We start from the raw sequence: 17,538 nt of genomic DNA, 5'->3' as shown, positions 1-17,538 counted from the left end.
CTTCACATAACATCTTTTTTACATCGCGCGGCAACAAACCGCGAGCAGGATACAGCGCTTTGAGTCCTCCCACAGACTTTCTAATCACACCGCTGACGTGAGCATCAAATCGCAGAGCAGGATCAAGCACCACTCCCAGACTCTTAGCCTCAGATCCCATCTGGAGCACTGTACTGTTAATGGAGATTTTACCATGGAGGTTACTTGCAATAGCCTCTCTCCTGTCACTAGGCCCGAACAACAAAATTTGAGATTTGCTAGGATTAAGGTTTAAACAATGCTTAAAGGCCCTATATTATACGTAGGTCATCATTGACCATGCCAACCACGCTTGAAATATCTTTGGGACAGAAAGTATGATAAATTTGAGAATCATCTGCATATAAATGGTAATTACCGGTTATATTCCGGAAAAGTTGAGATGTATATATGATAAAAAGAAGCGGTCCATTTATACTCCCCTGAGGTACTCCCCTAGAAACCCCCAAAGAACCAGAGCAGCCCGCTGGAAGACTGACATACTGACTCCTATAACTCAAATAATTTTGAAAATATCTTATAGCGCTCGGCCCAAGGCCGATATAATGTAACAATGATAATAGCATTTTATGATTTATGGTGTCAAATTGCCTTACAAATTGCCGTCCAAGATGTCGTCTGTGATGTCAAGTAATGCTGTCTGGCAACTATATCCCGGCCTAAAGCCTGACTGCTTATCAGGGAGAATACTGTATAAATCTAAGTGATAGCGGACCTGTAAATCAACTACTCTCTCAAGTATTTTAGATAGTGTCGGAAGTATAGTTATAGGTCTCAAATCTTTAAAGGACTCCGGGTTGCCAGACTTTGCTAACGGTACCACTCGACCCTGCTTCCAACAGTCCGGAAAAACATTCTCTCGCAGGCAAAAATTAATAATGTGCAAAATAAAAGGAAGCACAAATGGGCAGCAAAGCTTAATCATTTGAAGATTTATATTGTCGGAACCGTATGACATAGATTTTAAATCTCGAATAATATGAAACAATTCATCTTCTGTAATTTCCCTAAAAGCAAATTCAGCGTCAAAATCAATTACCGTATTACCACTATAAAAACGTATCAGGTCGTCATGGTGGTCGTCAGGTGGTCATTTTGATGAAATAGTACAAAAAAATGATAAAATACGAATTACTACATTTTGATCGCCATGTCTTCTACACCACTCCTTCAATTTATGATTTGAGTAGATTTTTGAATTCCCCAAAGATTTTTAAATAGAAAATGAACTCTTTATTGATACTCGAAAACCAAACCGTTTTTGAGATAAAAGACATTTTGATGAAATAGTACAAAAAAATGATAAAACACCAATTGCTTCATTTCGTTCGCCGTATCTTCTACACCACTGCTTCAATTTATGATTTGAGTAGATTTTTGAATTCCCCAAAGATTTTTAAATAGAACAGGAACTCTCTATTGATACTCGAAAACTAAAGCGTTTTTGAGATAAAAGACATTTTGATGAAATAGTATAAAAAAATGAAAAAACACGAATTGCTACATTCTGATCGTCGTGTCGTCTACACCACTGCTTCAATTTATGGTTTGAGCATATTTTTTATTCCCCGCAGGTTTCTAAATAGAAAAGGGACCGTTTATTGAAATACAAACATCAAACAGTTTTTGAGATAAAAGATATTTTGATAAAATAATACAAAAAAATGAAAAAACACGAACTGCTACATTCTGATCGTCGTATCTTCTACACCACTGCTTCAATTTATGGTTTGAGCATATTTTCGAATTCCCCGAAGATTTTTAAATAGAAAAGGAACTCTTTATTGATACTCGAAACCCAAACCGTTTTTGAGATAAAAGATATTTTGGTAAAATAGTACAAAAAAATGAATAAAACACGAATTGCTTCATTTTAATCGCTGTATCTTCTACGGCACTGCTTCAATTTATGGTTTGAGCATATTTTTGAGTTCCCCGGAGATTTTTAAAGAGAAATGGAACTCTTTATTTATACTTGAAAACCAAACCGTTTTTGAGATAAAAGATATTTTGATGAAATAGTACAAAAAACTGAAAAAACACGAATTGCTTCATTTTAATCGCTGTATCTTCTACGCCACTGCTTCAATTTATGGTTTGAGCATATTTTTGAGTTCCCCGGAGATTTTTATAGAGAAATGGAACTCTTTATTGATACTTGAAAACCAAACCGTTTTTGGGATAAAAGACATTTTGATGAAATAGTACAAAAAAAATGAAAAAACACGAATTGCTACATTCTGATCGTCGTATTTACCATTTATTGCCACAAATAAGAATACAAAATTACATAAGGTACACAAGAAGAAAAAACAATGAGAAAAAAAATAATAGGAATAAAAATATATGTGACCTGGACGGAAAGGGGGTTTATGTGCGAAAATTTAATTTTATTTCTACGAAAAAAAAATCTAAAATCAAATTTTACATTTTGCGTTTCTAATTTAAAGACATTAAATTTTCGATGCAAATAACTCAGCCGCGAAGATAGTTGCGAAGCTGAGGTTGAGTTCATTGAAAAGACCGCACTTTACACTATTACAAGGTTCAAAATCTCAAAATCGACCTATTGACACCTATACCCTCTTTCTATAGTCCAGGTCACATATAAATAAAATCCCATTGTCGATTGTTAGTCGAGCAATGGATAAACTTAAACTTAAACAGTATAAGTAGTATGAGCAGTATCAGCAAATGGATCATTTTATCGCACAAGCGATCTCTGCCAAATGACCCAACAGAACAAACAAAAATAATATTTACTGAATATGGTAAGTAGTGATAATTAGATATTATTAACATTTATCACCAAATAAGATTAAACAAGAAAAAGAGAAAATCAAAGAGAAAACGAAGAAAAGGCACGAAAAGAGAGAGAAAGCGGCTAATAGAGACCAAAAGAATCTGCCGGATATCAGTTGCCAATAAGTGAGAGCAATTGAAGAGAGGAAAAAAGAGAAAGAACAAAAAATCAGGAAACAGCCAGTTGAAGGGCGAATAAGTGGCTCCTTAAAACATGTCTAAAATTAGCAATGTTAGAAATATTACGAATTTCAGAAGGCAGTCCATTCCATAGCGCAATCGACTGTACTGTAAATGATCTGTGATAAATTTCAGTGCTATGAACAGGAAATGTAAGAATAGTATCAGAACATGAACGAGTAGCAAGCTCATGAGTTGATAATTGCTGGAACCTATCTGATAAGTACTTTTCTTTTTAAATTTCTTTTTGACTAAACTTTTCTGCAAACATGTTGAATTTGCGATTTCCAAGACAGTGCAGAATCCATAAGGACTCCAAGATTTTTAACTGTGTCAGAAAACCGTATGACATTTCCATCCAGCATCAGATCACTGCAGGTAGATGGATTAATCTTAGTAATTGTCGAGCACAATAGCTTGCGTTTTAACTGAGTTCAACTTAAGTCCGTATCTCCGAGACCAGTTCAAGATAGATTGATCGTTATTAAGTCGCACAATAGCTTCCGGAAATTCAGCAACAGTTGTAGTAGTATATATCTGGAGGTCGTCAGCATACAAATGATAATTACACGAGATATAATTAGTAACACTATTAACGAACAAAGAAAAAAGTAACGTACCCAATACACTGCCCTGAGGAACACCACATTTGATTGCACAAGCAGAAGAAATTGAAGAGTTAGCGCGTACGCACAAGGAGCGATGAGAAAGGTAAGATTGAAACCAAGAAACACAGGAGGGAGTGAATCCGTAGGCAGAAAGAGACGCCAAAGGAAGGCTGTAGCCGACAGAATCAAAAGATTTGCTGAAATCGAGCATATCTAATATCATCAGTAACTTTAATGAGGGCAGTAGTTGTACTATGCCCACAGCGAAAACCCGATTGCAACTCATTGAGTAAATTAAACCTCTCTAGAAATCCTTGAACCTGTAAATAAACTAAGCGTTCAAGAGGCTTTGATGGTGCGGATAAAATTGAAATCGGACGGAAATCAGTGTTACATGAAGAGGACTTGGATTTGGATATGGGAACGACATGAGCAACCTTCCAGACAGAGGGAAATAAAGACCGCTCAAAAGAAAATTTGAAGATATGAGTTAAGGGAGGAAGCACTATATCCAGGATAGGAAGAAGAAGGAAACGTTTTTGAGATAAAAGACATTTTGATGACATAGTGCAAAAAGCAATCTGATCGTCATACCTTCTACGTCATTGTTTCAATTTATAGTTTGAGTACATTTTTGAATTCCCCGAAGACTTTTAAATAGAAAAGGGACTCTTTATTGATACCTGAAAATCAAACCGTTCTTGAGATAAATGACATTTTGATGAAATAGTACACAAAAATTAAAAAACACGAATTGCCACATTCTGATCGTCGTATCTTCTACACTACTGCTTCAATTCATGGTTTGAGCATATTTTTGAATTCCCTGAAGATTTTTAAATAGAAAAGGAATTCTTTATTGATACTCGAAAACCAAACCGTTTTTGAGATAAAAGATATTTTGATAAAATAGTACAAAAAAATGAAAAAACACGAATTGCTACATTTTGATCATCGTGTCTTCTACACCACTGCTTCAATTTATGGTTTGAGCATATTTTTGAATTCCCCGAAGATTTTTAAATAGAAGAGGAACTGTTTATTGATACTCGAAAACCAAACCGTTTTTGAGATAAAAGACATTTTGATGAAATAGTCAAAAAATGAAACAACTCGAATTGCTACATTCTAATGGTCGTATCTTCTACACTATTGCTTCAATTTATGGTTTGAGTATATTTTTGAATTCCCCAAAGGTTTCTGAATAGAAAAGGTACTCTTCATTGAAACCAGAATGCCAAACCGTTTTTGAGATAAAAGACATTTTAATGGAACAGTACAAAAAAATGAAAAAACACGAATTGCTTCATTCCGATCGCCGTATTTTCTACACCACTGCTTCAATTTATAGTTTGAGCATATTTTTAAATTCCCCGAAGACTTTTAAATAGAAAAGGGACTCTTTATTGATACCTGAAAATCAAACCGTTCTTGAGATAAATGACATTTTGATGAAATAGTACACAAAAATTAAAAAACACGAATTGCCACATTCTGATCGTCGTCTCTTCTACACTACTGCTTCAATTCATGGTTTGAGCATATTTTTGAATTCCCTGAAGATTTTTAAATAGAAAAGGAATTCTTTATTGATACTCGAAAACCAAACCGTTTTTGAGATAAAAGATATTTTGATAAAATAGTACAAAAAAATGAAAAAACACGAATTGCTACATTTTGATCATCGTGTCTTCTACACCACTGCTTCAATTTATGGTTTGAGCATATTTTTGAATTCCCCGAAGATTTTTAAATAGAAGAGGAACTGTTTATTGATACTCGAAAACCAAACCGTTTTTGAGATAAAAGACATTTTGATGAAATAGTCAAAAAATGAAACAACTCGAATTGCTACATTCTAATGGTCGTATCTTCTACACTATTGCTTCAATTTATGGTTTGAGTATATTTTTGAATTCCCCAAAGGTTTCTGAATAGAAAAGGTACTCTTCATTGAAACCAGAATGCCAAACCGTTTTTGAGATAAAAGACATTTTAATGGAACAGTACAAAAAAATGAAAAAACACGAATTGCTTCATTCCGATCGCCGTATTTTCTACACCACTGCTTCAATTTATAGTTTGAGCATATTTTTAAATTCCCTGAAGACATTTAAATAGAAAAGGAACTCTTTATTGATACTTGAAAACCAAACCGTTTTTGAGATAAAAGATATTTTGGTAAAATAGTACAAAAAAAATGAATAAAACACGAATTGCTTCATTTTAATCGCTGTATCGTCTACGCCACTGCTTCAATTTATGGTTTGAGCATATTTCTTAATTCCCCGAAGATTTTTAAATAGAAAAGGAACTCTTCATTGATACTCGAAAACAAAACCGTTTTTGAGATAAATGACATTTTGATAAAATAGTACAAAAAATGAAAAAACACGAATTGCTACATTCTGATCGTCGTGTCTTCTACACCGCTCTTTCAATTTCTGGTTTGAACATATTTTTGAATTCCCCGAAGATTTTTAAATAGAAAAGGAACTCTTTATTGATACTCGAAAACCAAACCGTTTTTGAGATAAAAGACATTTTGATAAAATAATACAAAAAAATGAAAAAACACGAACTGCTACATTCTGATCGTCGTATCTTCTACACCACTGCTTCAGTTTATGGTTTGAGCATATTTTTGAATTCCCCGAAGATTTTTAAATAGAAGAGGAACTGTTTATTGATACTCGAAAACCAAACCGTTTTTGAGATAAAAGACATTTTGATGAAATAGTCAAAAAATGAAACAACTCGAATTGCTACATTCTAATGGTCGTATCTTCTACACTATTGCTTCAATTTATGGTTTGAGTATATTTTTGAATTCCCCAAAGGTTTCTGAATAGAAAAGGTACTCTTCATTGAAACCAGAATGCCAAACCGTTTTTGAGATAAAAGACATTTTAATGGAACAGTACAAAAAAATGAAAAAACACGAATTGCTTCATTCCGATCGCCGTATTTTCTACACCACTGCTTCAATTTATGGTTTGAGCATATTTTTTAATTCCCCGAAGATTTTTAAATAGAAAAGGAACTCTTCATTGACACTCGAAAACCAAACCGTTTTTGAGATAACATACATTTTGATGAAATAGTACAAAAAAGAACAAGAATTGTTTCATTCTAATCGTGGTATCTTCTATGCTACTGCTTCAATTTATGGTTTGAGCACATTTTTGAATTCCCCGAAGGTTTTTAACTAGAAAAGGGACTCTTTATTGAAACTCGAAAGTCGAACCGTTTTTGAGATAAAAGACATTTTGATGAAATAGACTTTCGATATATTTTTTGAGATAAACTAAAAAGAAATCGTTCTAATTTAGCTCCCATTTAGATCAAATAACATTTCCAAACGTACTAAACTAACATTATAGAATGTAGAACTTCACTATTTGCTTAAACCAACTAGAGATATCTCGTTCTTACATAATTACAGTTACACAATATTCAATAACGTGTTTGAACTAATCTCCCGGAATATGCGAGAAACGTAACGTTTGAATCATAATTCTCGATTTGAATTAAGGGAAAATGCTGAAATAGTTTTGCATTTTAGTTTTTTATGGTCAAAATTTGAAATATTTCGCCTTCATCCAGAAATAGAGGGAAATTTTCCTACCTACGGGGTTTACTCCGGTTCTCTAGTGCTGTTACCGGATCTAGTGCTACGTTAATAAAACGACACGAAGTCGCGCGCGCTCTGCGAAGGGGTTGAGGGATGTGGTGGGTTTATGAACGAATATCTGGCATACTTTCCGAAAGGGAAAAGAGAGGAGGATGGAGTCGCTCGTCAGTCAACCGGTCGACCTTCTCTCATTTGCATGAAATGAGCCACCGCCCTCCCTGCAACGACCCTTCAGGAAACAATTAAAATTCTACGGTTGATGACGATTTGTCAACGACACGATTACTTTTAATTGAACAATGAGTAACACAATTTTAGTTGGTATCGTTATAAGAATTTGGTTGTGTTAATTCATTATCGTACTCGAGTATGCAACCAATATCACAGTATACGTCTTGCAATACCACTAATGTGATATTGGTTGCATACTTAATCTAATATTAATCACCTTATCTTGAAAAGAAACTTAAATCTTTGACCCTTTTCATCAACATTAAAACTACCTCCAACTTTTCATCCCCAAAACTTGAAAAGAAAGCGTCTACATTCAAAGATCCTTTCGAAGACGATCATAAAAACCTAATTTCCCCTAGTTCGCGATGAACCGATCGCCTTAAAACACCCAAGTTCCGAGCTTAAACTCATTTCCCGAGGAAAAATTTTCCTCTTTTCGCGTAAGACAAGAACAGCAGCTTTCAACCCTCGCGGCTACGTTCTCTCTTTTTACCCCGATTTCCCATTGAATTCCCGAACCGGATGCGAAACGGCACGGACCCGGTTCGTATTCTCGTTGGTTCGTTTGTTGATTCGTTCGTTCGTCCGCCACCGTCAGCATTTATATAAGTAACGAGACCGCACTCTGCCCGCGAGGCTTGTTTAATCACGCCCGACGCCCAGGATATTGCATTATATCGTCCATGGACACTTTTGACAGCATCCGGCAACCGACCAGATACTATACTCACAACTCTTGCGTAAGAGAAACGGCGGGTGTTGCCGCATACCCCCGTGCTCAATGATAATAAACGACAATACGTCCTGTCATTTAGATTGTGTTACCTTTGTGGTGTGTATTTGAAATGTTACCCGTTTTAGCGAGAAATACATCGTCGAATACGATGTAACATAAATAGGTTTTCAGTTGGATGACGTCAAATTTATTATCCACGTAAATAACACTCGAACAAATTTCAAAGTGTTTAGTACTGCTCTATGGCAGAAACCAGCACTTCATCACCACGACTCTATGTGGTTCGCATTCGATAATTACACGAAACTAGATACATCACAAGTTGAAATAGACTAAAAATAAACTAATATTGAAGTGTATTGAACCCAGGTTTAGTGTAGCTTAAATAATTTATCAGTTTCTATAGAGCTGGGTATTAAGATGTTTAATAGATCATATCTCAAAAACTAGTTGGGGTATCATAATGATATAACAAGCATTTTAAAACAAATTTAATCTAGTTTTAGCCTGCAATAAATAATTTATTACTTTCTATAAATCTGGATGACATGATTTTTAAATCAAAATCGCTTCGTTTTATTAGATATGAAATTTAAGAAGTTGTATCTCAAAAAGCAGTTGGGTTATCTTAACGAGATACAAAGCATCTTAATCCGAAATTAATGTAGTTTTAGTGTGCCATAAATAATTTCTTAATATCCAAAAATCCCTTATTTACGATTATTTGAATTAAACGATACACGCTTGATAAATATCGTTTTTACGTTAATGGGAATTAAGATGTCATATCTCAAAAACTAATTGGAATATCGTAATGATATAAGAGCATTTTAAAGCAAATTTAATCTAGTTTTAGCGTGTTATAAATAATTAATTGGTTTCAATGAATTTGGTTGATATCATTTTTAAATCAAAATCTGCTTGTTTGGTTAGTTGTGAAACTTAATAAATCGTATCTCAAAAACCAGTCGGGTTATCTTAACGAGATACAAAGCATCTTAATCCGAAATTAATGTAGCATTAGTGTGCCATAAATAATTTCTTAATATCAAAAAATCCCTTAATTACGATTATTTGAATTTAAACGATACACCCTTGATAAATATCGTTGTTACATTAATTACAATTAAGATGTCATATCTCAAAAACTAGTTGGAATATCATAATGATATAAGAAGCATTTTAAAGCAAATTTAATCTAGTTTTAGCGTGCAATAAACAATTAATTGGTGTCAATAAATTTGGGTGATATGATTTTTAAATCAAAATTTGTTCGTTTGATTAGTTATGAAACTTAATAAATCGTATCTCAAAAACCAGTTGGGTTATCTGAACGAGATACAAAGCATCTTAATCCGAAATTAATGTAGTTTTAGTGTGCCATAAATAATTTCTTAATATCCAGAAATCCCTTACTTACGATTATTTTAATTAAACGATACATGCTTGATAAATATCGTTGTTACATTAATGAGAATTAAGATGTCATATCTCAAAATCTAATTGGAATATCATAATGATATAAGAAGCATTTTAGAGCAAATTTAATCTAGTTTTAGCGTGCAATAAATAATTTATTGGTTTCAATAAATTTGGTTGATATCATTTTTAATTCAAAATCTATTCGTTTGGTTAGTTATGAAACTTAACAAATCGTATCTCAAAAACCACTCGGATTATCTTAACGAGATACAAAGCATCTTAATCCGAAATTAATGTAGTTTTAGTGTGCCATAAATAATTTCTTAATATCCAGAAATCCCTTACTTACGATTATTTGAATTAAACGATACACGCTTGATAAATATCGTTTTTACATTAATGAGAATTAAGATGTCATATCTCAAAAACTAATTGGAATATCGTAATGATATAAGAAGCATTTTAAAGCAAATTTAATCTACTTTTAGTGTGCAATAAATAATTAATTGGTTTCAATAAATTTGGTTGATATCATTTTTAAATCAAAATTTGTTTGTCTGATTAGTTATAAAACTTAACAAACCGTATCTCAAAAACCAGTCGGGTTATCTTAACGAGATACAAAGCATCTTAATCCGAAATTAATGTAGTTTTAGTGTGCCAAAAATAATTTCTTAATATCCAAAAATCCCTTACTTACGATTATTTGAATTAAACGACACACGCTTGATCAATGTCGTTTTTACATTAATAAGAATTGAGATGCCATATCTCAAAAACTAATTGGAATATCGTAATGATATAAGAAGCATTTTAAAGCAAATTTAATCTAGTTTTAGCGTGCAATAAATAATTAATTGGTTTCAATGAATTTGGTTGATATCATTTTTAAATCAAAATCTGTTCGTTTGGTTAGGTATGAAACTTAATAAATCGTATCTCAAAAACCAGTCGGGTTATCTTAACCAGATACAAAGCATCTTAATCCGAAATTAATGTAGTTTTAGTGTGCCATAAATAATTTCTTAATATCCAAAAATCCCTTACTTACGATTATTTGAATTAAATGATACACGCTTGATAAATATCGTTTTTGCATTAATGAGAATTAAGATGTCATATCTCAAAAACTAATTGGAATATCGTAATGATATAAGAAGCATTTTAAAGCAAATTTAATCTAGTTTTAGCGTGCAATAAACAATTAATTGGTGTCAATAAATTTGGTTGATATGATTTTTAAATCAAAATTTGTTCGTTTGATTAGTTATGAAACTTAATAAATCGTATCTCAAGAACCAGTCGGGTTATCTTAATGAGATACAAAGCATCTTAATCCGAAATTAATCTAGTTTTAGTGTGCCATAAATAATTTTTAATATCCAGAAATCTCTTACCATTATTTGAATTAAATGATACACGTTTGATAAATATCGTTTTTACATTAATGATAATTAAGATGTCATATCTCAAAAACTAGTTGGAATATCATAATGATATAAGAAGCATTTTAAGGCAAATTTAATCTAGTTTTAGCGTCAATAAATAATTAATTGGTTTCAATGAATTTGGTTGATATCATTTTTAAATCAAAATCTGTTCGTTTGGTTAGGTATGAAACTTAATAAATCGTATCTCAAAAACCAGTCGGGTTATCTTAACGAGATTCAAAGCATCTTCATCCGAAATGAATGTAATTTTAGTGTGCCATAAATAATTTCTTAATATCCAACAATCCCTTACTTACGATTATTTGAATTAAACGATACACGCTTGATAAATATCGTTGTCACATTAATGAGAATTAAGATGTTATATCTCAAAAACTAATGGCAATATCGTAATGATATAAGAAGCATTTTAAGGCAAATTTAATCTAGTTTTAGCGTGCAATAAACAATTAATTGGTGTCAATAAATTGGGTTGATATGGTTTTTAAATCAAAACCCGTTCGTTTGGTTTGTTATGAAACTTAATAAATCGTATCTCAAAAACTAGTCGGATTATTTTAACGAGATACAAGACATCCTAATACGAAATTAATGCAGTGTTAGTGTTCCATAAATAATTTCTTAATATCCAGAAATCCCTATCTTACGATTATTTGAATTAAACGATACACGCATGATAAATATCGTTTTTACATTAATGAGAATTAAGATGTCATATCTCAAAAACTAGTTGGAATATCATAATGATATAAGAAGCATTTTAAAGCAAATTTAATCTAGTTTTAGCGTGCATTGAATAATTTATTGGTTTCAATAAATTTGGTTGATATCATTTTTAAATCAAAATCTATTCGTTTGGTTAGTTATGAAACTTAACAAATCGTATCTCAAAAACCACTCGGATTATCTTAACGGGATACAAAGCATCTTAATCCGAAATTAATGTAGCATAAGTGTACCATAAATAATTTCTTAATATCAAAAAATCCCTTAATTACGATTATTTGAAATAAACGATACATCCTTGATAAATATTGTTCTTACATTAATGAGAATTAAGAAGTCATATCTCAAAAACTAGTTGGAATATCACAATGATATAAGAAGCATTTTAAGGCAAATTTAATCTAGTTTTTGCGTGCAGTAAATAATTTATTGGTTTCAATAAATTTGGTTGATATCATTTTTAAATCAAAATCTGTTCGTTTGGTTAGTTATGAAACTTAATAAATTGTATCTCAAAAACCAGTCGGGTTATCTTAACGAGATACAAAGCATCTTAATCTGAAATTAATGTAATTTTTGTGTGCCATAAATATTTTCTTAATATCCAAAAATCCCTTACTTACGATTATTTGAATTAAACGATACACGTTTGGTAAATATCGTTGTTACATTAATGAGAATTAAGATGTGATATCTCAAAAAGTAGTTGGGCTATCATAATTCTATATGAAGCATTTTAAAGCAAATTTGATCTAGTTTTAGCCTACAATAAATAATTTATTAATTTCTATAAATCTGGTTAATATGATTTTTTTAAGTTTGTGTTGTTTAAAATATGATGTAGGTAAAAGTAAAAACTTTTTGAGAAATGCTAAAAATGTTTAATTCAATTCAAGTACACACATAGACATGTTTCGAAACTAATATTTCATCTTCAGTATTTAGAATATTATACAATATAATGGAAAATATTATGTTAGTAGGTGGGGTTCTGGAATAGATCTAAATATCTTTTTAACTTAATTTACAAATAAAAATTAAATTTAACAAAATCAAAAATTAAAAAACTTCAATAATATAGTTAAAATCTTGGAAGGTAACATATATGTTACATAGATATGTTACCTTCAACTTAAAAGTTTTTACTTTCACCTACATCATATTTTATTATATTAGAGAAATATGGAGAATTTCATCCCATTGAGTTGTTTAAATTGTAACCGTAACGGCATAGTTAAGGTTAAAAAATTATTGTAACAAAGTTTATGGGAAATAAGAAATTAATTAAGACATCTTTATTAATAATAATAAAACGCAATTATTTGCATAGAACGATGACAAATTTATTTTAAAAAAATATCGGTGCTACAGATTCTGTTTCGGTTACTTCGTGTAACCGTCTTCAGGCACGACGTCAATTGTTAACATTTCATCGTAAAGGTGCCAGGAATCATCATATAAACTGTATTGAGGTTAAGAAGCATCGGTGTGGAAATTATCTTTTAGGTCTAATATTGAAACTGTTACCTAAAAATTTGTTGAGAATAAATCAATGCAGAAAAAATTTCTTTCTTTTTTATTTAGAACTTATAGGGTTGAAATTTGAATCGTTATCAACTTAAAATTTAATTCTAGAAAAGAAATTAATATTAACGAGCTGCTTCTCTCTGAGAGATCTCGGTGAGATATGATGATTCCTGGCCCCTTTACGATGAAATGTTAACAATTGTCATCGTTCTATGCAAATAATTCGCTAATCTTCATTAAATTTGCTTTAATATGTTCTTAGTTTCATCGTTATATCTCAATTCGTTCTTGAGATATGATTTTTTAATTTTTTTTTTAATTCTTGTAATTTTTTTAGCCTTATCAAAGAAGAGGTTGGTTATCGGGTTTGTACAGGATACGAGCGTGGTGTGTAGCCTGGTGGCATTCAGGTCGAGAAGATAGTGATACGGAAGAAGAAAGCCCCAGCGAACAGGGACAAGGATGTATAACGCCGATGTCGTTAGATACACCTTTACAAAGCTCCGTTTCAAGGTGCACATCATTAAATGTAATCAGGTAAGAAATACACTGACCAAAAAGAACGCATTATTATTATCACGCACTTTGTTTAAATATCACTATTAAAAAGCACAAAAACTCACTTAAAATAATTTTTTGCACAACTGCATGAAAAATAAGCATGGTTTTGCGAGCACAAGTTTTTTGATGTGCATTGTTGGGTAAAAAAAAATAAAAAAAAAGGAGAATAGGGGAGAAGGTAAAAGGAAAAGATGGGAAAATTACATTTTGAAACGATAAGGTGAAGTTTGTTAGGTTGAAATGTCTAGGGTGGTTAGTGCGGTTCGGTTTTAGTATAAAGAGTTGCAGAGGAGGGTAACTTGAAAGCTCCACTTGGGAAAGAGGAGCAGCGCACTGTAGGACCGACAAATTATCCGATTAGTTCGAGTGGTACGCTGAAAGTGCTTCACTGTCTCTTTTCGGTTTAGGACCTCGTTCTAAAGATGATTTAGGTTTATTAAAATAATTTTATATTTTCCCATATAAAGTAAAACCCGGTAAAATAATAACAAAAAAAAATTAATGGTAATAAAACTAAATTGAAATTTTCCATCTCACCAATTTAAAAAACAACAACCCAGTTTTAGACGAACTTTTAACTGTTATTTGGCAACTTAACTCATTACATAAACCCCAATCTAGTTCTTTATGAACCTTTTTGCCGCGGTAATTTATGTGAAATTTAACAAGTTTAGATCCAGGCCAACGTCACATCCGACCTAATTTGAAATCTTTGCGAAATTTCATTTTGAAAATATGTATATTTTCCTAAAACTAGTTTTCTCCTCATTATCTTGAAAAAGATATTTTATGCTTTAATTTAAGATATAAATCATTTCCTCATTGCTGGAAATAGACCGTGTGGCAAACCGATGTTAGAAATCAAGGCAGTTATTTTCCATGTTTCATTACTTTCATTAGTTACCAAAATGTTGTTATTATTATTATTATTATTCTTTGATAACCACAATAAAAACTAGTCAATCGATAAATTTTTTATTTTTAATATCAACCAGAATACCAAACTTATTAAGAAAATCTACGCCAATAATGGGTCTGTTTACGTTTGCAATTGTGAAAATAAAAGGAAAATTTCTTCTTACATTTAGGGATACTGAAAGCATTTTTTTGCCGTAAGTATTGATGGCTTTTTATGGTTCGGAAAAAACTTGAATGGTAACACTGAAATGTCGGCTCCAGTGTCAATCAAGAAATTTAGATTATTGGTATTGTCAAAAACGAATAGACACGATGTCAAAGAGTTGACTGAAAAGTGAGGTTGACGTTTTGTCAAAATTTTGAATTTTGAAATTTTCTTTTTTTCTATTGAAACTTTATTTAATTTTTTGGAGATGAAGAATTATTAAATGAAGTGTAGAATTTACATTGAAGTCCTTCACATTTGTGTGCATTATCGAGAAATTAGCGGTGATACCAACAAATGTCTAGAGAATTTTGGGAATTGCTTCTAGACTTTTTTTCTAGACTTCTAGACCTTATAGACATAACTTTTGAAAGTAATGAATAGGGCCCGGAACTTTTGTAACGGTACGGTACGATTTACCCCCTCCACTTGTTCTCCTAGAAAATGATCGGTTGTTATTGACGATCGACGATCGGTTTTTTATTGCGCATCAATGTCAACATTGTCAACTGTCAGTACGATTTCACTGTTGTCCAAATGTGCAGTATTCGACGCTTTTCATCCGCATAATTTCGTCAAATTTGCTATTTATCTTTCTTTAGTTACCTTTAATTGGAATTTGGAGTTCTGTTTGAGTTCGTATTATTGTTTTTTTTAAGAATTGTTTTTAGTTTCCCTTTGTGGTAAAATTGTTGTTCGGATTTCAGAATTGTTCAACAAATTGCCGAAAACAATATACCTTTAACTCTTAAGGAAAAATATGGTTCAATAGCTCAGTATTTTATTTATGCTCCATTTACAAGTTGTGATGTTGAAGTTGAAAGATTATTTTCTAGGTACAAACTCATTTTAACGTCAACTAGAACGTCATTTACAGAAGAAAATTTAGGGATGGTTGTTTCAATATGCGTTAACAGCAATTTTTTTATATCCGTATCCGATTTGTGATTGATATTACAAATCGGATCATGTTTTTTTGAATTAAAGTTATAAAATATATTTTTTTTTAATATTTTCAAATCGTACTGACAGTTGACACTGACGTGTAATAAACCGATAATAAACCGACTTGTATTCTAGGAGAACAAGTGGTGGGGGTAAATCGTATCGTTCCGTTACAAAAGTTCCGTGCCCTAGTAATGAAACATGGAAAATAACTGACTTGATTTCTAACATCGGTTTGCCACATTGGAGAGTAATGTGGCAACCCGTTTTCTGCTAATTTCGATTATTAACATATAGCTTGCGATGCATCGTTTCAAAGATGAGATTTTGAGCTTTAATCTAGGATGTAAAAGATTTCTTCATTCTTACAGATAAACCGGAAGTGATTTTTTTTAATTTGACGTTGATAAACAAACATTTTCAATCGAAAAGCTTTTACTTCAACCTCGTTTACTCATAATTTCGATTATTAACATATAGCTTGTGACACATTGGTTTGAACAGGAGATTTTCAGCTTTAATTTAAGATATAAATCATTTCTTCATTGCTAGTAATAGACCGAAATTGATTTTTTTTAAATTGACATCAATCGAATCTTTTTTATCGCAAGTTTTTACTACAAGCTCATTTTCTTCTTACTTTGATTATTAACATATACCTTGCGATGTATTTTTTTAAAGAAGACATTTTAAGCATTAATTTAAGATATTAATCATTTCTTCATTGCTAGAAATACACCGGAAGTGATTTTTTAAAATTGACATCGATTCAAACATTTTCTATCGCAAGTTTTTACTTCAACCTCATTTTCTCATAATTTCGATTATTAACATATAGCTTGCGATGCTTTGTTTTGAAGAGGGGATTTTGAGCTTTAATACAAGATATAAATCATTTCTTCATTGCTGAAAATAGGCCGGAAGTGATTTTTTAAATTTGACATTGATACAAACATTTTCAATCGTAACTGTTTACTTCAACCTCGTTTTCTCATAATTTCGATTATTAACATATAGCTTGCGATGCACTGTTTTGAAGAGGAGATTTTCAGCTTTAATTTAAGATATAAATCATTTTTTCATTGCTAGTAATAGACCAAAATTGATTTTTTTTAAATTGACATCAATCGAATCTTTTTTATCGCAAGTTTTTACTACAAGCTCATTTTCTTCTTACTTTGATTATTAACATATACCTTGCGATGTATTTTTTTAAAGAAGACATTTTAAGCATTAATTTAAGATATTAATCATTTCTTCATTGCTAGAAATACACCGGAAGTGATTTTTTAAAATCGACATCGATTCAAACATTTTCTATCGCAAGTTTTTACTTCAACCTCATTTTCTCATAATTTCGATTATTAACATATAGCTTGCGCTGCTTTGTTTTGAAGAGGGGATTTTGAGCTTTAATACAAGATATAAATCATTTCTTCATTGCTGAAAACAGGCTGGAAGTGATTTTTTAAATTTGACATTGATACAAACATTTTCAATCGTAACTGTTTACTTCAACCTCGTTTCCTCATAATTTCGATTATTAACAT

General features: G+C 31.6%; 1 protein-coding gene across 3 annotated transcripts in view; it reads left to right on the top strand.

Annotated features, from left to right (window-relative positions):
• Positions 1-17,538, top strand: part of LOC111416560 (muscarinic Acetylcholine Receptor, A-type) — a 115,533-nt gene that overhangs the window by 91,799 nt on the left and 6,196 nt on the right. For 2 of the 3 annotated variants that reach the window (XM_023048619.2, XM_023048616.2), the window contains one exon: positions 13,697-13,896. In XM_023048619.2, coding sequence (XP_022904387.2) covers positions 13,697-13,896 — 200 coding nt within the window. The remainder of the gene's footprint in view (positions 1-13,696; positions 13,897-17,538) is intronic. The other variant, XM_023048617.2, reaches the window with a different exon arrangement.

The sequence above is a fragment of the Onthophagus taurus genome, chromosome 3 (assembly GCF_036711975.1).
Source record: "Onthophagus taurus isolate NC chromosome 3, IU_Otau_3.0, whole genome shotgun sequence".
Classification (NCBI taxonomy): Eukaryota; Metazoa; Arthropoda; class Insecta; order Coleoptera; family Scarabaeidae; genus Onthophagus; species Onthophagus taurus.
This window is presented reverse-complemented; position numbering and strand designations above follow the sequence as displayed.